Source organism: Myxine glutinosa, chromosome 2, assembly GCF_964187855.1.
Source record: "Myxine glutinosa chromosome 2, kmMyxGlut1.1, whole genome shotgun sequence".
Lineage (NCBI taxonomy): Eukaryota > Metazoa > Chordata > Myxini > Myxiniformes > Myxinidae > Myxine > Myxine glutinosa.
Window position 1 is genome coordinate 112,086,326 of NC_136262.1, and position 20,963 is coordinate 112,107,288.

The 20,963-nt window shown below is 44.0% G+C and overlaps 1 protein-coding gene across 1 annotated transcript in view; it reads left to right on the forward strand.

The window, feature by feature from the left end:
• ARHGAP39 (Rho GTPase activating protein 39) overlaps window positions 1-20,005 on the forward strand; it is a 107,973-nt gene extending 87,968 nt beyond the window's left edge. Inside the window, exons 7-15 of the mRNA XM_068107457.2 lie at window positions 3,611-3,823; window positions 4,706-4,892; window positions 5,505-5,597; window positions 7,230-7,303; window positions 7,683-7,756; window positions 14,538-14,663; window positions 15,063-15,154; window positions 15,292-15,461; window positions 15,624-20,005. Coding sequence (XP_067963558.1) covers window positions 3,611-3,823; window positions 4,706-4,892; window positions 5,505-5,597; window positions 7,230-7,303; window positions 7,683-7,756; window positions 14,538-14,663; window positions 15,063-15,154; window positions 15,292-15,461; window positions 15,624-15,818 — 1,224 coding nt within the window. The 3' untranslated portion in view covers window positions 15,819-20,005. The remainder of the gene's footprint in view (window positions 1-3,610; window positions 3,824-4,705; window positions 4,893-5,504; window positions 5,598-7,229; window positions 7,304-7,682; window positions 7,757-14,537; window positions 14,664-15,062; window positions 15,155-15,291; window positions 15,462-15,623) is intronic.
• The last annotated feature ends 958 nt before the right edge of the window (window positions 20,006-20,963 follow it).

Sequence of the window (20,963 nt, forward strand, 5' to 3'; positions counted from 1 at the left end):
GGTTCACTTTTCTTCCAAATCCGACAAGGTTCACTTTTCTTACAAATCCGACAAGGTTCACTTTTCTTACAAATCCGACAAGGTTCACTTTTCTTACAAATCCGACAAGGTTCACTTTTCTTACAAATCCGACAAGGTTCACTTTTCTCACAAATCCGACAAGGTTCACTTTTCTCACAAATCCGACAAGGTTCACTTTTCTCACAAATCCGACAAGGTTCACTTTTCTCACAAATCCGACAAGGTTCACTTTTCTCTCAAATCCGACAAGGTTCACTTTTCTTACAAATCCGACAAGGTTCGCTTTTCTCTCAAATCCGACAAGGTTCACTTTTCACACAAATCCGACAAGGTTCACTTTTCTCACAAATCCGACAAGGATCACTTTTCACACAAATCCGACAAGGTTCACTTTTCTTACAAATCCGACAAGGTTCACTTTTCTTACAAATCCGACAAGGTTCACTTTTCTTACAAATCCGACAAGGTTCACTTTTCTTACAAATCCGACAAGGTTCACTTTTCTTACAAATCCGACAAGGTTCACTTTTCTTACAAATCCGACAAGGTTCACTTTTCTTACAAATCCGACAAGGTTCACTTTTCTTACAAATCCAACAAGGTTCACTTTTCTCACAAATCCGACAAGGTTCACTTTTCTCACAAATCCAACAAGGTTCACTTTTCTCACAAATCCGACAAGGTTCACTTTTCTCACAAATCCGACAAGGATCACTTTTCACACAAATCCGACAAGGTTCACTTTTCTTACAAATCCGACAAGGTTCACTTTTCTTACAAATCCGACAAGGTTCACTTTTCTTACAAATCCGACAAGGTTCACTTTTCTTACAAATCCGACAAGGTTCACTTTTCTTACAAATCCGACAAGGTTCACTTTTCTTACAAATCCGACAAGGTTCACTTTTCTTACAAATCCGACAAGGTTCACTTTTCTTACAAATCCGACAAGGTTCACTTTTCTTACAAATCCGACAAGGTTCACTTTTCTTACAAATCCGACAAGGTTCACTTTTCTTACAAATCCGACAAGGTTCACTTTTCTTACAAATCCGACAAGGTTCACTTTTCTTACAAATCCAACAAGGTTCACTTTTCTCACAAATCCGACAAGGTTCACTTTTCTCACAAATCCGACAAGGTTCACTTTTCTTACAAATCCGACAAGGTTCACTTTTTTTACAAATCCGACAAGGTTCACTTTTCTCTCAAATCCGACAAGGTTCACTTTTCTCACAAATCCGACAAGGTTCACTTTGCACACAAATCCGACAAGGTTCACTTTTCTTACAAATCCGACAAGGTTCACTTTTCTCACAAATCCGACAAGGTTCACTTTTCTTACAAATCCGACAAGGTTCACTTTTCTTACAAATCCGACAAGGTTCACTTTTCTTACAAATCCGACAAGGTTCACTTTTCTTACAAATCCGACAAGGTTCACTTTTCTTACAAATCCGACAAGGTTCACTTTTCTTACAAATCCGACAAGGTTCACTTTTCTTACAAATCCGACAAGGTTCACTTTTCTTACAAATCCGACAAGGTTCACTTTTCTTACAAATCCGACAAGGTTCACTTTTCTTACAAATCCGACAAGGTTCACTTTTCTTACAAATCCGACAAGGTTCACTTTTCTCACAAATCCGACAAGGTTCACTTTTCTTACAAATCCGACAAGGTTCACTTTTCTCACAAATCCGACAAGGTTCACTTCTCTCACAAATCCGACAAGGTTCACTTTTCTTACAAATCCGACAAGGTTCACTTTTTTTACAAATCCGACAAGGTTCACTTTTCTCTCAAATCCGACAAGGTTCACTTTTCTCACAAATCCGACAAGGTTCACTTTGCACACAAATCCGACAAGGTCCACTTTTCACACAAATCCGACATGGTTCACTTTTCTCTCAAATCCGACAAGGTTCACTTTTCTCACAAATCCGACAAGGTTCACTTTGCACACAAATCCGACAAGGTCCACTTTTCACACAAATCCGACATGGTTCACTTTTCTCACAAATCCGACAAGGTTCACTCCACTTCCAAATCCAACAAGGGCCATTCCTCTTCCAAATCCAACAAGGTTCACTCCTCTTCCAAATCCTACATGGTTCAATCCTCCTCCAAATGCAACAAGGTTCACTCCTCTTCCAAATCCTACATGGTTCAATCCTCCTCCAAATGCAACAAGGTTCACTCCTCTTCCAAATCCGACATGGTTCAATCCTCCTCCAAATGCAACAAGGTTTACTCCTCTTCCAAATCCTACATGGTTCAATCCTCCTCCAAATGCAACAAGGTTCACTCCTCTTCCAAATCCTACATGGTTCAATCCTCCCCCAAATGCAACAAGCTCTATTCCTCATTATTTAATAATCTACCACCTTGAATTCTCTGCCTTTTAGGAAGACTCTTAATACAAATTAGGACGTCTTAATACTTAGATTAAAAGTAATGATTAGGGAACATTTGATAAAGTATAAATAATGATGTCCGACCTTGCTTTGTATGTGAATGGAATGTGTAAACATGTAATGTGTAAACATGTGAAAGCGGCCTTAACGTCAAGCTTGAACAATGGAACACGCATGGTGTGCTCTGTATCAACATTGTTAGGTAGTAGATTGTTTGCAGCCACCCATGCGGTACCACCACCTCTCCCTTAGGAACTCTTTAGTGGAACATTGGTTCTGTTTCCAGCTCTTGTGGCAGGCTGCCAGATGGGGGGGGGGGGGGTTTGGGGGTTATTTCTACTTCAGGGGTTGCATTCCTGATTCTGCTGTGCCTGATAGAGGGTACCGTTAAGAGTCGGTGTTCCACAGGCCCAAGAACCACTAGCCGCAAGAACGCTAGAGCACCCAGCCCAAGAGTAGCGCCCTGGGAGGCTTCCTCATCATCTGCCGCATCATCCCTTTCTTTACCAATTCATGAATGGAGCCGCACCGAACATGGGATTCAGGGAGACGCTTCCGAGGCCGCTACATTGTAATGTTGATACCATCTGGGATGCTCCTTGTTTGTGTGCAAAGTTTCCTGGAGGCCCTCGCCACCTCTTAATTTTACTGTCGGCTAATCATGAGCATGCCCCCTTTCCCTCCACCAATCCTGATTCTATTTTATCATCGTGGTCCTGTTATTGGGAGCCCCTCTTGGTTTTTGGGCTCTACCTTTTCTCTCTGTTGTTAATAAAAAATAAAAACCCATTATCTGTCATGTGAAGTATGTGATTGGCAAGACGTTTAACCATTAGGATTGGCCTGGGAATGTTCCCATCGACACCCCTGGCTCCTAAAGTAGGAACCCATGTTCATATACCAGCTACCCTACGTATTTGTCAATTTTCGACAAATGTACTTTTGATTCATATAAAAGTTCATTTATATCTACTAATGTCCTTATCCTGCATGTCATATATGTGCAAGCTCCTCCACGAGCCATTGATCACTAATAAAAAGACAATGAGGGATCAGGTTATTGATATGGCATCACGTAATTAATGGATAATTTGGTAATTGATGAGGTATCAGGTAGTTTGTGAACTTCTATTTGGTTGATTTTGGCGTTCCTCTTCCTTGGTACTTCTCAGGGCCTATTCCGAAGGAAGCTGTCCATTGGAAACTTGTTAGCATGGAGCGGTGAAGCAATTCGCAAACCACTGCTTGTAACCGCAGACCGCGCAGTCGCCAAGGAAGCCTGTGAGACCTTCCGCCTCGTGCAGATGTACATGGGAGATCGGCGTTGCCGCCTCGAGAGGTCCACCGTCGCTCTGGAGGTAGCCAGACGTGGCTGGAGCGTACAGGTGAGCAAGAACCGCTGTATGATCCATACTGTATGATCGACCGGCTACCGCAACCTATTTTAGAAGGTTGAACTCTCATAGGTGCTGTATGTATTGATGAGAGACATTAGTCAGGTTCACTATGTTAACAAATATAATTTCGTTCAAATTTTGGGAGATTAGCAAACCTGTACATTTTTGGAATCATCAGAGCATGGAGAATCCGAAAATCAATGTTGGCATTTGCACAGACACCTGCATGGCCGCCATTTTGGATTTTCAAAATGGCCGCCATAAAATACATATTTTGCGCTATCTCGGTTTCTAGTCAACCGAGAAACTTAATTAAATATGCTAATCCTATGTTTTCTGGGTCAAGGAATCAAATAAAGGCCTCAAAATAGTGCTCAGGATTACAGAAAAGCAACAAACAAAGGTAATTGAAAACCATTGTCTTTATATTTGTGATATAACTGTATTACATAATACATGATATTGCAAGTCCTTTGAAGTTATAGGTTGTTATAGGAAGTTATAGGTAGTATCAGATTGAACTATAAGTCCTATACACAGGATCTACGAGGTCTATACCGTTCAGGAATATGCTTTTACAGATCTTCATCACTGTCCTGAGTGTCATTTTCGCAAAGGTGTCTACGCAAATGCCAACATTAATTTTTGGATTCCTCATGCTCTGAATATTCCAAAAATGTATAGTTTTGCTAATCTCCAAAAATTTTGAACGATAAAACATAGTGAACCTGACTATATACTGGAACAAGGAATGTTGTGGTGTACGTGGAGGTGTTGGCTGGACTCAATTTTTGGTGGATGCTGTGAATCAGGTGTGGGTGAAAAGGGGCGATGATGTTCCGTTGTGGGATTATGCGGGAATGCTTGCAGGGTCTGCGGGATGAGGTTTTTGTCCAACTGTGCAAGCAAACCACAGAGAATGGACGTGCAGAAAGCCTGCTCCGAGGCTGGGAACTCCTGGCTATCTGCCTTGCCTTCTTCCCACCCTCACCAAAGTTCCACGGCTACCTGGAAGGATACATCTACCGCCACACTGACTCTGCGCACGATGTCTATGGTAAAGGAAGGAGAAGTGGATTTAGAGAGAAGAAATACATGATGGGGATGGATGAGCATGCACCAAAGAAGAAATATTCATTCCCAAATTTGTCTCCCAGGCATTCCAGTCTCCTTTCCGCAGCCATCATCTCTTCCTCTGTTTGTCTCTTTATAACCCCACCTGTACCTCTGACTCCTCAGTCATCCCAAACTTATCTACCTTGGTCTCACTACCTCAATCACTGTATCTTTGTGCATCTTTGTCTTTCACAAATTATTGTCTCCACGTTGTTATTCTTATTCCAAAATTTTTACATCCAACATTTTGGTTATGTTCAATGGAGCTTCCATGAGCGTCCATTAAAGACCGCTTGCCACCACACAGTGTTTAGCTCTTACGATTCCATTAGAAACACCGGAGACGTTTCTCAACCTGGCTTGGATCACTCAGCTTTGCTCCATGCTATTCTTCCATAATCACTTCCTGCTTTTCCCCATCCTGTCCTTTTGCACCCAAAAGCCTGCTGTCAACATTTAGGCATCTTTTGTTTTGCTTTTATTATTTTGTTTTGTTTTCCATTTCTTGTCGTCTTTTTTTTTTTTCATCACCCATCTCATCTACCCTCCACAGTCACACAGAAGATAAAGGAACACCGGGAACAGAGGAATAAGAAGAGATCAATATCACGAAAGAAACGAAAGTGCGATGCAGGAGATTTCCAGGGTAACGGCTGTGGGCCAAGGGGGCCATGTTTGTATTTTATTATTTCCCCCCCAAATGTCCGCTCTCCGTTCCTGCAGAAAAGGCGAAAGGCAGAAAATTTTGAAGCATTTTTCCTAGAAAGCCTCGTATTGACTGTCGGCCTGGAACGGGCAAATACAGGAGACGCCGCTTAATAAAAACCACCTTGGGACCTGGGTTGTCTGATCGTATTAACCGATGGTCACATTTCCGGTATTTCGGCACATTACAAACCAGATATTTTAAAATATATTCATTTTCATCCCTTTTTGTGGAATATATACCATAAATAAATGTGGAATTTTTGTGGAATATTTCATCCGATGGAATATTTACCAAGTCACCCATTGCAGTCTTCTCGGCAACTGAAGAACCTCAGGTTTGCCCTTTGGTTGGAATCCAGACATTTTTTAATTGATTCATTTTCATCCATTTTTTGTGGAATATTTACCATAAATAAATGTGGAATTTTTGTGGAATATTTCATCTGATGGAATATTTACCAAGTCACCCATTGCAGTCTTCTTGGCAACTGAAGAACCTCAGATTTGCCCTTTGGTTGGAATCCAGACATTTTTAAATTGATTCATTTTCATCCATTTTTGTGGAATATTTACCATAAATAAATGTGGAATTTTTGTGGAATATTTCATCCGATGGAATATTTACCAAGTCACCCATTGCAGTCTTCTCAGCAACTGAAGAACCTCAGATTTGCCCTTTGGTTGGAATCCAGACATTTTTTAATTGATTAATTTTCATCCATTTTTTGTGGAATATTTACCATAAATAAATGTGGAATTTTTGTGGAATATTTCATCCGATGGAATATCTACCAAGTGGCCCATTGCAGTCTTCTCGGCAACTGAAGAACCTCAGATTTTCCCTTTGGTTGGAATCCAGACATTTTTTAATTGATTCATTTTCATCCATTTTTTGTGGAATATTTACCATAAATAAATGTGGAATTTTTGTGGAATATTTCATCCGATGGAATATCTACCAAGTGACCCATTGCAGTCTTCTCAGCAACTGAAGAACCTCAGATTTGCCCTTTGGTTGGAATCCAGACATTTTAAAATTGATTCATTTTCATCCATTTTTGTGGAATATTTACCATAAATAAATGTGGAATTTTTGTAGAATATTTCATCCGATGGAATATTTACCAAGTCACCCATTGCAGTCTTCTCAGCAACTGAAGAACCTCAGATTTGCCCTTTGGTTGGATTCCAGACATTTTAAAATATATATTTTTTCATCCATTTTTTGTGGAATATTTACCAAAGATAAATGTGGAATTTTTGTGGAATCATCCGATGGAATATTTACCAAGTCACCCATTGCAGTCTTCTCAGCAACTGAAGAACCTCAGATTTGCCCTTTGGTTGGAATCCGGACATTTAAAAAAAAAAAAAATTTTTATCCATTTTTTATTTTTAATTTGCAAACATTCGCGTGCTCTGCAAATCTGCGTTCGGCGACAATCTTTATTTTACGCTTGATAATTGCTCATTGCAGTACTACTAAGACTCGCCAGACTTGTCGGCACAACCAAACACGGTGTTCTCTCTACTGTGGAGTAAAACGTACATCCTCCCCACCCTTCCCCAGGTGTGCCAGTGAGTACGTATGCACAGTACTGCTACCGCAAACTGCAGAAGGTAGCTGTGAGTGGTGGAAAGAAGGTAAAACTTCTCCTTTTATGTCAATTCAAATTTATCCTTTTTGTGGTTATAAGAACCTGGAACATTTTATTTTGAAAACGAATATATATTTTTAAACTTTTGGAAAAAATGTTTTGATTTTGAATTTTGATTTTGAAAAAAAAAAGTTTTTTCAAAAAATAATTTGGATTTTGAAAAAAGAAATTAAAAAAATTAAATGTATTTTGAAAAAACAATTGAAAACGATTTTTCTTTTAAACCTCTTGCGCTTCCTTCCAGCTTATCACCAACAACAGTATTGTATTACTCATGACAAAACATGTACTGTAGCAGATTGCATCCCATGAATGAATGCAAGGTGGATGTCACATTGTTGGTGTTATCCCCAAAACACCTTCAGGGCCTACGCAAACCCACTCTGGAGGAAGTTGAGCAAGCGCGGGAGACTATATTCAACCCGTCGATGTTTGGAAGGTGGGATGGACATTGGACAGGGCTCATTAACCTGTTTGAGATTGGGAACAATATTAGGGTGAAGACTGTGAACATGAGTCTTGATAAGGTCCTGCTGATAAGAAACTGATTGTTACGTGCTGTTACGTGATGTGCTATTATGTGTGCCAATGACCAATGGTGAAACCACACCAATCAGTTGTTACAAAACCAAAGTATTGTATTAAAATCGCACAATAATAACAACTTGCGCAAGTACAAGAACCTCAATTGCACAGCAAACACCATATAATTCCTATGATGGTACCACCAGTTTCGCATCTCAATAACTCGCGGTACTCCACATGAGTGAACTGTAACACCCCCAAAGTCACTGTCACGACACCAGGTCAAAGTCGATCCACGCTCCGGGGATCACAAGAAAAAAGGTCGCACCGAGACCTTTACCCAGGACGGCTGACAGTCGACGCTGCCGAAGAGCCGCTTGGTGAGGTGTCCGGCCGACGTCGGTCAGGCAAAAGTTCACCCAAAAGGCGACTGGGAATTCACACCTTCGGTTCACCAGACAATGACGCTGACATGAACGAGCAGCAGTTCCCAAACGGAGAACCGCGAATTCCCAAGCAAAATCCATGACAAACACGAGAACCAGGCGAATCGCTGGTGCGAGGTGAAATGGCTGGTGCGAGGTGAAATGGCGGACGGGCCCGTAATGGAGGCGTACTTGCTCTCCAGCAATGATTCACTTTCGGAACCAAAATCAAAACCTGTCATGCAGGTTTATCTGCCACAACAATAACGACACTGTCACAGGAATCCCTTTCCCGGGGAAACCAATATTCGCTCATGACCAATGTCCACCTGCGTCCGCTTGACACCTCGAAGCAGATCGGCCTTTCTTTCCCGATCTCACTTGATCCGCTCCAGCCTCTTCTTCCTCCTCTTCCGGTTTCTCCCGATCGATTTCGTTTTTCTTTTGAAACACTAATTTTTACCTTTGAAGACAGTTATCTCCATTTCACACTCAAACTGTAACAATAATAGTATATGAAACTACAAATGCTTCCAGTGGATGAAAACCACAAATACGGAAGTGACGAATCCGTAACAATCCCCACCCTCAAGAAAGAAAGTTTGAACATCGTGACAACTTTCTTTTCATGCAAAAACCCTCTTTAACAAACAAAAGCAAAACTCACACCCAAAACAACCAATCAACCTATAGGAATTTTCAAAGTTAGTTCACTCTGGATAAAGCATCGGCAACGACATTGTCCCTGCCCTTTAAATGCTCAATTTCCAAGTTGAACTCCTGCAAAGACAAACTCCATCTCATCAACCTCTGATTTACATTTTTCATTTTTTGAATGAAGGTTAAGGGGTTGTGATCAGTGAAGACTTTTAACTCTGGATTCTCTTGCACCCCGACTACAGGCACGACAGGTGAGACAGGACCCATTTTTTTCCCAGGCTTACTCTCATAATATTTTTTCAGTCGGTTGACATGACACAGCTGCCGCTTTTTCCATCGGTCCGGAGTTGTCACCACGTAATCTGTTTCATTAACCCTCCTTTCGTTTGCATAGGGACCAAAATACCTAGCCTGTAGTGGCTGACCTGTAACAGGAAGCAACACTAACACCCGGTCCTCAGGATTGAAATTTCTTATCTGAGATTTCTTGCCATGTCTCACTTTCATTTTATCCTGTGTCACTTTCAAGTTTCCCCTCGCAACTTCACAAGCCTTTGCCAATCTGTGCCTAACCGTTGACACATACTCTACCACTGTTGACTGCGACTCATCCTGTAGCCACTGTTCTTTCACCAATTTCAATGGTCCTCGAACTGCGTGTCCAAACACAAGTTCAAAAGGACTGAATCCCAATGACTCCTGAACAGATTCCCTCGTAGCAAACAACAATAAGGGTATTCCCTCATCCCAATCCTTGTCACATTCAAAATAGTACGTTCTGATCATATTCTTCAATGTCTGGCGAAACCTTTCCAAGGCCCCTTGGCTCTCGGGATGGTAAGTACTTGCTCCACTCCCAACAGGTGTACCACTTGCTGAAAAAGCGTTGACATGAAATTGGAACCCTGATCAGACTGGATGACCTTAGGTAGGCCAACCAAAGTGAAAAATTCAATCAAGGCCTTCGCAATAACTGCCGCAGTAATTTTTCTAAGAAGCACTGCTTCTGGGAACCTCGTGGAAGCGCACATGATGGTCAGCAAATACTGATGTCCAGCCTTAGTTTTAGGTAAAGGGCCTACACAGTCAATAATGACTCTGCTGAATGGCTCTTCAAAAGCTGGAATTGGTTTTAAAGGTGCAGATGGGACTTTCTGATTAGGTTTTCCCACCAGCTGGCAAGAATGGCAAGATTTACAGAACTCCGCCACATCACGTCGCAATCCTGGCCAGAAAAAATGTACCAAAATTCTGTCACATGTCTTGTTCAGTGTTCACTCCAAGGTGCCCGGCCAAAGGTGTCTCATGTGCCAAACTCAATATCTCCTTCCGGTATGGCGGTGGCACCACAATTTGGTAATTAACTTTCCACTCATCATTTGCTGGCACCTCCGGTGGTCTCCATTTTCTCATGAGTATTTCCCCTTTCATGAAGAAACCAACAGGTACCTTCATAGCTTCTTCCTCTGTAATGGCTTTACCAATCAAATTCTGGAGCTCTGAATCTCTGTGTTGTTCTTCAACAAGTCTCTTTCGGACCAGCACCGTTTGTTCAGCCTCGTTCCCAGATGTCTCCGACGGACACTCCATTTCCTCTTTTGGTCAAGATGCCACCTTTTCCTTAGGTTCCTTGATGTCACTCCCTTTCCTATTACCTCTTCCAGACTTTTCCTCCAATATCTCTATGGAACCCAAATCCACATCACCTTCCTTCTCCTTCTCTTCAGAGCACTTCCTACCCATAGCACGAGTCACTGCACAGGATGGAAAGATACCCGGAATCTCCTGCTCTAACTGTGCTGTGTTATTTTCCATACTGGGCTTTTCAACCAACATCGGATTACCAGCAACTCGACCCCCGGCCAAATCATTCCCGATGATAAAAGAAATTCCCTCTACAGGAAGAGTGGCTTGTAACCCCACAGTGACCAGTCCTGACACCAACTCAGACTTTAAACAGATGACATGAAGAGGAGCTTTAACATAGCCACCAACCCCCTGTAAGAAAACACTACCCCCGTTGCCGTTTTCTCCGACAATTGCAAAATGAGAAGCATCAAAGATTGATGCGCTCCTGTGTCCCTCAATACCCTAACAGGTCTCTGGTTAGTTAAGTCCCCATCCAGTGACACAAACCCCTCGGAAATAAAAGGTTTGTAACCCTCTTGGACAAGGTCATTCTGTGATGCCGTAACTTTGGCATGGGAACCTTCACAAGGCAATGTCCTCCAAGGACGATTTCTCGCATTGGCCAACGCATTCAGAGTTGCACTATCCTGACTCCGATCCTGATTTTTCTTTTTCAGGGCGTAACATTGGGACATCAAATGCCCAGGTTTCTTGCAAAAAACGCAAGTAGGCCCGGAGGAAAACCCCGTGGTCTGTCTCGCCCCCCCCCCCCCCCCCCGGAAGATAGGTCTGCCTTGGAACTGCAGTCTTCTGATCCCTAAAAGTTGCGGTATCAGATTTGTCCCCATAGTCCTCTCTAGGCCGCCTCCATGAAAATTTGTTCTCCGAACCTGATTTACCGTAACTCCCCTGGCTAACTCTAGGCAGGAAGTTAGGTTTGTGGAACCCTATCCGGTGTGTCAAGGCATAGACATCTGCCACTGTTGCTGCCAAAGACAACTCCGGTAGCTTTTTTTCATCCAGATGCACTTTAATGTCCACGTGGACACACTGTTTGAATTCCTCCACCAATATCAATTGTCATAAACGGTTGAAGTCTTTCCCAATCTCCTTCGAGTCACACCACTTTGTCGGTAAGCTTCAGGGACCAATTCATAGGCTTTGAGAATGGCTTTTTTCACGATCTCATAATCTGCACATTGGGCAATCGGTAAAGCAGAATAGACATCTTGAGCTTTACCCACCAGAACACTTTGTACTAACATAGTCCATGACCCCACAGGGCATTTTAACATTTGAGCCACCTTCTCAAAGTGTAAAAAGAACTTGGCTACCTCCTTTTCATTCAAGGGTGGAACCAGCCTCACATGCCGACCAACATCCCAAGAGTTCTGACTGGTTGTCGAACTAGCCGGCATGGATACTACTTCTCTCCGTTCCCCCAGTAATTCAAGCTCCTTGAGTTTAAGTTCCCTCTGATACTCCATGTCCCATTCCTTTAACTCCCTTTCGGCTCTCCTTTCCTCTGCTCTTCTCTCCTCGAGTTCCTTTTCTGCTTTCCTTTCCTCGGCTCTTCTCTCCTCGAGTTCTCGTTCCTGTTCTGCTCGTTCCTTTTCTGCTTTCCTTTCCAACTCTTTTAACCTTTCCTGGCTCTGCAGTTGCATCTCCATTTTCCGGAGCTCCATATTTCCTTTTTCCTCTGGTAACCAATCCAAGGCTACCTCTTCCCATGTTCCTTGTCCCACTAGAGATTCTACCACCAATGTCTGAATCTCTGCTTTCTTCATACTAACTCGGACCTCCAAGTTATAATATTTGGCCAATATCATGAGTTCCGATCTTTTTAACGCCTGGAACAGTGCCTCGTTAGGGGACGTCGCAAACTTTTCTACTTCAAACACCATTGTCACTATTAGTTAGCACCTGTTAACCTTCACACAAAAAATTCCAAATTTTCAAAAATACAAATTTGGGAATTTTGGGAATGTTAGGGAATTAAATCCCGGATGAGTCCCCAATTTCTGTTACGTGCTCCTCCCCAAACCCCGGTCACGGTGTACCTCCGAGCCCCGAAAGGCGTCACGGCAGAAAGATGTGCTATTATGTGTGCCAATGACCAATGGTGAAACCACACCAATCAGTTGTTACAAAACCAAAGTATTGTATTAAAATCGCACAATAATAACAACTTGCGCAAGTACAAGAACCTCAATTGCACAGCAAACACCATATAATTCCTATGATGGTACCACCAGTTTCTTATCTCAATAACTCACGGTACTCCACGTGAGCGAACTGTAACACCCCCAAAGTCACTGTCACGACACCAGGTCAAAGTCGATCCACTCTCCGGGGATCACAAGAAAAAAGGTCGCACCGAGACCTTTACCCAGGACGGCCGACAGTCGACGCTGCCGAAGAGCCGCTTGGTGAGGTGTCGGGCCGACGTCGGTCAGGCAAAAGTTCACCCAAAAGGCGACTGGGAATTCACACCTTCGGTTCACCAGACAATGATGCTGACATGAACGAGCAGCAGTTACCAAGCGGAGAACCACGAATTCCCAAGCGAAATCCACGACACACACGAGAACCAGGCGAATCGCTGGTGCGAGGTGAAACGGCTGGTGCGAGGTGAAATGGCGGACAGGCCCGTAATGGAGGCGTACCTGCTCTCCAGCAATGATTCACTTTCGGAACCAAAATCAAAACCCGTCACGCAGGTTTATCTGCCACAACAATAACGACACTGTCACAGGAATCCCTTTCCCGGGGAAACCAATATTCGCTCGTGACCAATGTCCACCCGCGCTCGAAGCAGATCGGCATTTCTTTCCCGATCTCACTTGATCCGTTCCAGCCTCTTCTTCCTCCTCTTCTGGTTTCTCCCGATCCATTTAGTTTTTCTTTTGAAACACTAATTTTTACCTTTGAAGAGAGTTATCTCCATTTCACACTCAAACTGTAACAATAATAGTATATGAAACTAAAAATGCTTCCAGTGGATGAAAACCACAAAGACGGAAGTGACGAATCCGTAACACTGATGAACACCTTTGTATTGTGCAACAAAGACATTTCCAAATGCAGCGAATTCACCAAAATTTGGCCCCTGGTGTCGACATACAGATTACGAGTTGTTAATTGGCAATGCCGATGACATTCTTACATGAGTGTTCCATTCCCATTGGGTGTTTTTCTTCAAAAACTGCATTTAACCAGTTGGTCAGGTGTTTTTGAAGGTGTGCTTCTGAAGGGTGGTTGGTTTATTGTGGGTATGCTGTGTAGAACGTGTCTTTTAATGGCAATGTTATACCATCCGGTTTAATGTTTGTGCAGCTGTGATGTACCTACTGATTGTTTGGTAGGTGTTATGTACCGGTTGGGTGTTTTGTAGGTGTTCGGTACCAGTTTGGTGTTTGGTGGCTGTTCGATACCATTTGAGTGTTTGGTGTGTGCTCTGTACCGGTTGGGTGGTCTTGTGATTGTGTTGTACCGGTGGGTGGTTTTGTGGGTGTAGGACCAGTTGGGTGGTTTTGTGGTTATGTTGTACCGGTTGGGTGGTTTTGTGGGTGTAGGACCGGTTGGGTGTTTTTGTGGTTATGTTGTACCGGTTGGGTGGTTTTGTGGGTGTAGGACCGGTTGGGTGGTTTTGTGGTTATGTTGTACCGGTTGGGTGGTTTTGTGGGTGTCGGACCGGTTGGGTGTTTTTGTGGTTATGTTGTACCGGTTGGGTGGTTTTGTGGGTGTCGGACCAGTTGTGTGGTTTTTCTGGTTATGTTGTACCAGTTGGGTGGTTTTTGTGAGTTTGCTATACTCGAATATGTTTTTTCTCTAGCTTACTGTGATGTTTGCATGTTTTGTGGGAATTCTGTACTGCTTGGGTCGTTTTGTGGCTTTGCTGTATTGAGGGATGTTTATGTGGATATCCTTCACATCAGTGGTTTCTACCTGGCTGTGAGACTGTCTCCTACCTGTTTCCAGCTCCTTGCAGGAGGTGATGCAGTTACAAGCCACTCGTTTCCCTCAGTGCCAACTGCCCTGGGTTCAGACTACCCTCTCAAAAAAGGTCCTTGAACTACGTGGAGCTCAAACTGAGGGGATCTTCAGGTGACTCCTCAACTTGCTCCACAGATAACGATTATCCAAATTGGCTTTGCTCTATTTTCTCCAATGTTCAGCTGCTTCCCTCTTGGATATGCAAGAAGCTTGCTGAAAAGCCATTCTGCACGAATGACTATTGGCACGCCCCTGGTATAATTTGTCAGGCCTGAAGAGGCGTTCCTCCTTAATCAGGGTGTGGATTAATCATAGATAACTTCAGGACTGTGTCGTTTAATAAAATAATTGTTTAATATAAATAAGGTCACAGCATGCTCACAGCAGCCATTAAATAGAGTTACTTTCATTCCTCGGCCAAGCTAGACAAACCACCTTTGGCCTGGGTTGATGGTATTGTGGATGTTGTTCATGACATCAATAACCTAACATTTGTGCGTTTCTGGACAGAATGTCTGGTGACATTGATGAGGTGAATGCCCTCAAGGTGAAGATTGACCAGTGGATCATGCCCATTGACCTTTCCGACCCACACGTCCCAGGTCAGCCTCCTTTCCCAAAGTGTTTCGACTCTTGCCAGCCAATGGGTATTGATATCGTTGGTTGTCTGATGATTATTGCCTCTGATTGGCTCATATTTTGTATACCATCTGAAAATGCCCATCTGTGATATGCGCAGCATCTCTACTGAAACTATGGTATCGGGAGTTGGAGGAACCGCTGATCTTGAGTTCTTGCTACCAGCGCTGTGTTTCTCACTATGACAGCCCAGAAACAGCCGTAGCACTGGTCCACGCCCTTCCTGAGGTGAACCGGCTCGTGTTGGCCTACCTCATCAGATTTCTACAGGTCTAGCCGAAATATTTTCTGTCTTTCCTTCAACATGCACGCATTGACAACCATTTCATTCTGATTGCTCAATTTTCTGCTTTCCTATTCAACACGTGACTCTTGCTTCTTCTTCCTTTAAAATTGCTGAACTCGTTACTGCCCTCCAATCCCACTTGACAGGTGTTCGCCATGCCTGCAAATGTAGCTGCCACTAAAATGGATGTGAGTAACTTGGCCATGGTGATGGCGCCGAACTGTCTCCGCTGTAATTCCGACGACCCCCGGGTGATCTTTGAAAATGCACGCAAGGAGATGTCGTTCGTGCGCACGCTCATTCTGCATCTGGACACGTCATTCGTGGAAGGAATCGAGTGAAACACAAGGCAGAGGGAGAGTGTTTGACGGTGCAGAACTGCTGATCCGGAATGCCCTGGATAGGGTGATCTGAAATGCTGGAGAGTTATCGAGCAAAGTTTGAGAATGGAGGAGGGCATGCCACGAACTATAGGGAATTGGAGACCTGGGCGAAAGAGCGTTTGGAAAGATAATTGGAGGAAGAAAAGAACCTTCCTGAGGTCAGAGTGGGATTTAAGTGGAGTCGGGAACCTGGACTCCAGTAGACGATGGCCTTCGAAGTAGGAGACACCTATCCCTTGCATTAACTGGCCTTTCAGACAATGTTTCCAATTCTCCTTTATCTTTAACTTATGCTGGAGACTGGTCCTCTTGCATATAATGTGGAGCACTTGGTAAGTCCCGCTTGTGTGAACTCTAACCCCTAAAGCCTCAACTGTACAAGCCCAAACTAGTCTGTCGGAAGTCTCAAACCAGCCTCATTTTTAGCTCTAGTTACAAATGTTTATTTTATTCGTTCTTGCTGTGCTTTTTTTCATTCTTTTTGTCTTTCTTTCTTTCCTCTTCCATTTTCTTTGGAATGGCGGTTGTGAAAGCCTCCCCCCTGAATGTTACACTATTAATACGGGCCGCATAGCCGTCTTCCCTGCACTTCCGGAGATTTGGGGTCGAGCTGAGGTCGACCGGAAATGGCCTGGTGACGGTAATGGTGGTCGGCGTTGAACCCCGGTCAGTTTTAGTAGCGGTTTAACGAGGTGTCAGGGAAAGCGAATGTCGTCGCCTTGAGGAGTTGGACACGCGAAGCGACGACTCCTCGTATGTGGATAAGTACTCCCTACAAATTGAATGTGGCGTGTGCGTACCGTGACCATTGTACAATCAGGTGCTCGTCACAAACTGGCTGGTCATGTTCGTGACGTACAAAGGCGGAAAGGTATCGATGCGTGTTAAAAGTGCGTGTTTTAGATGTTTGTGCTTGTTTTTTGTTTTTGAACAAATCGACAAATGGTTTCATTGGTCGTTTTGAAATAACCTGCTGCTATTTCTATTGGTCACAGGGTAAAAACCTATTGTAACCATATCCGGTGTTGTGCGAGTGCAGCAGATGTTTCTACAAGTTACTGACAACTGGACGGTCATGAATGCACTGGATATTTTATTCCATTCATTTTAAGACGTTCGACCTGCATCCAGGTAACGGGCCATAATCAATAGGTGTCATTTAGTGTCCGGTGCCAAGACTGCCGATGCTTGTCATGCAACTTCCGGTTTCAAGTCAATGTGGATATACGAGTTCAATCGCCCTTCCGGTGCTGAGCAGGAAAAGAGAAACGAACTTTAAGGTGACTGTATCATCTGCTTTAGCACTCATTTGTGTGCGTTTCATGTTTGTGTGGATTGTTTTGCAAAGATGGGCCAAGGCCTGGCTAGAGTCCAAACCGCAGACTTATTTGCACGAAGTCGTTGGTTCGAAAGGTCCTAGCTGTGTTGAACCCGTCGAGGCCTGCTCTAATAGCCTCGGCTAGATTGTATAAGGTTCCGTGTCCATCTCCGTGACCATGTTCCAGCCAGAGCGACGTTGCTGCCAAAGCAAACACGAGGCAAGGCGATACATTTGGGTGTTTTGCCGTCACTCTTCGAAACGCTGATCAGGCCAATAATTTGACGAGGCCTGAGCCTGGTTATTCGCTTAGCGGTTAGGGTGCTGGCTCGGAATCCTAGGATCCTGGGTTTGTTGGCTTAGCGGCTAGGGTGCAGCTTGGGATCCTAGGATCCTGGGTTTGTTGGCTTAGCGGTTAGGGTGCCGGCTTAGGATCCTAGGATCCTGGGTTTGTTGGCTTAGTGGTTAGGGTGCGGCTTGGGATCCTAGGATCCTGGGTTTGTTGGCTTAGCGGTGAGGGTGCTGGCTTGGGATCCTAGGATCCTGGGTTTGTTGGCTTAGCGGTTAGGGTGCCGGCTTGGGATCCTAGGATCCTGGGTTTGTTGGCTTAGCAGTGAGGGTGCCAGCTTGGGATCTGAGGATCCTGGGTTTGTTGGCTTAGCGGTTAGGGTGCTGGCTTGGGATCCTAGGATCCTGGGTTTGTTGGCTTAGCGGTTAGGGTGCAGCTTGGGATCCTAGGATCCTGGGTTTGTTGGCTTAGCGGTTAGGGTGCTGGCTTGGGATCCTAGGATCCTGGGTTTGTTGGCTTAGCGGTTAGGGTGCGGCTTGGGATTGTAGGATCCTGGGTTTGTTGGCTTAGCGGTGAGGGTGCTTGCTTGGGATCCTAGGATCCTGGGTTTGTTGGCCTAGCGGTTAGGGTGCGGCTTGGGATCCTAGGATCCTGGGTTTGTTGGCTTAGCGGTTAGGGTGCCGGCTTGGGATCCGAGGATCCTGGGTTTGTTGGCTTAGCGGTTAGGGTGCGGCTTGGGATCTTAGGATGCTGGGTTTGTTGGCTTAGCGGTTAGGGTGCCGGCTTGGGATCCTAGGATCCTGGGTTTGAATCCCGGTCGATCGCTAAATTAACACCAGGGGGGTTGACTCAGCCTGTCATCCTTCCGAGGTCTCCAAATTGAGTACCAGTTCACTGGTAATTCCCTGTGTGTCGCAAGAGGCGACTAACAGGGTTGGCGGCAGGAAGGGCATCCGGCCGCAAAACATTGCTTCAAAAAAGGGGACCACGTTGCCCGAAAAATGCCAACCCCTGCTCTGCGGGGAAAAATGGCCTCTAAAGGTGGTTCTGTACTCACCTGCACCGGCCTACTTTTTTAAGCAGATACCTTGGGATATTTAACATACACCGGTGACCAATAGCGTACGGGACACCCGGTTTAACGTCCTTCCAAAGGATGACCGTCGAGTCAGGAATCAAACCCAGACGAGACGGCTCAAGGTCAAGTACGACACCTCTTAACCATCATTCCTGCCCAATAAGATTTGATGTTAAATATATCACTTCGTTTGATTGGACCATCAAATTTGTGCATCAAAACCTCTCAAGAGATGAAAAAACTCAGATTAGAAGGCCTGGTTTTCACTGACAAATTGGTACTGCTCAGTTGCTGGCACTTTGGGTGGGAGGCATGGGGGGTGGGGGGCAGCACCTCCCCTCTAAACCATAGACAGCTGAGGAGGGCAAATTGAGGGCGTGGGAGAGTGAGGGGAAAAGAGATTACAGAGGTTTACTATATGGCACGTTGTGATGAGAAATGCCTCTGTAACCCTCTTGGTCCCTATAAGGTACTGTAATGACAGCATTGTGTGTTTGCGTGACCTCCATGAGACGATGTATACCGGTACCGGTATTCAAGTTCCCATTCCCTCCCCTGTGCCATGTTCGTAGCATGTTACAACCTGTGGCACTTTTTCTCACAGCCAGTGATCTTATCCTTACTTGGACAGCTCTGTACTATATACATGTAAATATGGTGATGACTATTTATTATTATTATTATTATTATTATTATTATTATTATTACTATGAATAATAATATTATTATTGTAAAGAGGTCGGAAGACCTCTTTTGTAAAGATCTGTTGCCTATCATGCTGCACCTGTTGCAGCCCCACCCCTGCCGCACATTCTTCTCCGTTTCCCAAGAAACATCTCGAAAGTCCCCTTCGCACGAAGCTTACGCTCGTATTGGCATTTCATTCATTGTGTGAGGATGTTTTGAGATCCGAGAATTACTCCCAACAGTATAATTTATTATAATGACGGGTTACCGGATCCCGCCGGATTTGCGCACTTTGCGAACACCTGTCCTCCGGCCCCTCCATGTTCCCTTTTACATAGACCGGGATGGGCTCCGGTAACTCTGTCTGATGTTCCTGGTCGTGTGTTAAACATGGAGTATTTATTTGTTTTTTTGGGGGGGGGGGGGTTTTGTACTTGATGAGTCAACGCTGATCATCAAAACTTATTCGGAGAGGAGATCGTGGATGTAAACCACGTGATGGGATTACCTGTCTCGACCAATGTCAACATTTGTCGTGTTGAGCTACTCATCACAACCTGGTGCAGATACACTTCAGTTCTGATGATCAAAGTGCACCTGGAGATGGAATTCTCCCCTGAAAAAATTATTTATTTTTATGGTTGTGGTGGTTTTATTGATTGATTTTTTTTTTTTCTTACTCCAGCAAAGCTTGTGTTCTTCTCGAAAGCCATTGCGTGGCTTTGTGATGAAATTGTACCTTTGGTTCTTGCAAATAAAATCTGTTGCTTCTTGTTGTGGCTCAAAGGAGACCCGTGCGCACTCATGCTCGATACCTGCGCAAAAATCCTCCTGATTTCATCTTCCTTCCATTCCTCTGCTCGGTTTGTTCTCTTTGCTTTGCACTGATCTGATTCAATTGTCGAGTTTGTCAGTGACACAAGACGTTGCAAAGAAACGTCACAAATGGCTGTGTATGTACTTGTGATACAAAGTCACATAAACCTGTGATCTCACCCTTCTTCATATCAGGAAGGACATTCCTCGAGTTAATTGTTTTAATGCCATCAGGTTTGTCTTTGAGTGTGTGAAGAGGGTGTGTGTGTGTGTGAAGTGAGTGCACTAAAGTAATGACGTCACAGATTGATGTTTCACTATGCACCAAAGTAATGACGTCACAGATTGATGGTTCACTATGCACCAAAGTAATGACGTCACAGATTGATGTTTCACTATGCACCAAAGTAATGACGTCACAGATTGATGTTTCACTATGCACCAAAGTAATGACGTCACAGATTGATGGTTCACTATGCACCAAAGTAATGACGTCACAGATTGATGTTTCACTATGCACAAAAGTAATGACGTCACAGATTGATGTTTCACTATGCACCAAAGTAATGACGTCACAGATTGATGGTTCACTATGCACCAAATTAATGACGTCACAGATTGATGTTTCACTATGCACAAAAGTAATGACGTCACAGATTGATGTTTCACTATGCACCAAAGTAATGACGTCACAGATTGATGTTTCACTATGCACAAAAGTAATGACGTCACAGATTGATGTTTCACTATGCACCAAAGTAATGACGTCACAGATGGATGTTTCACTGTGCACCAAAGTAATGACGTCATACATTGATGTTTCACTAATTGCAATGTTGTTGATAATCTAAAAATCTAAAAAAATTATCAAAGAAAGGTCGCTCTGATCTCTCCTCTCAGCTACACTCGATGGTT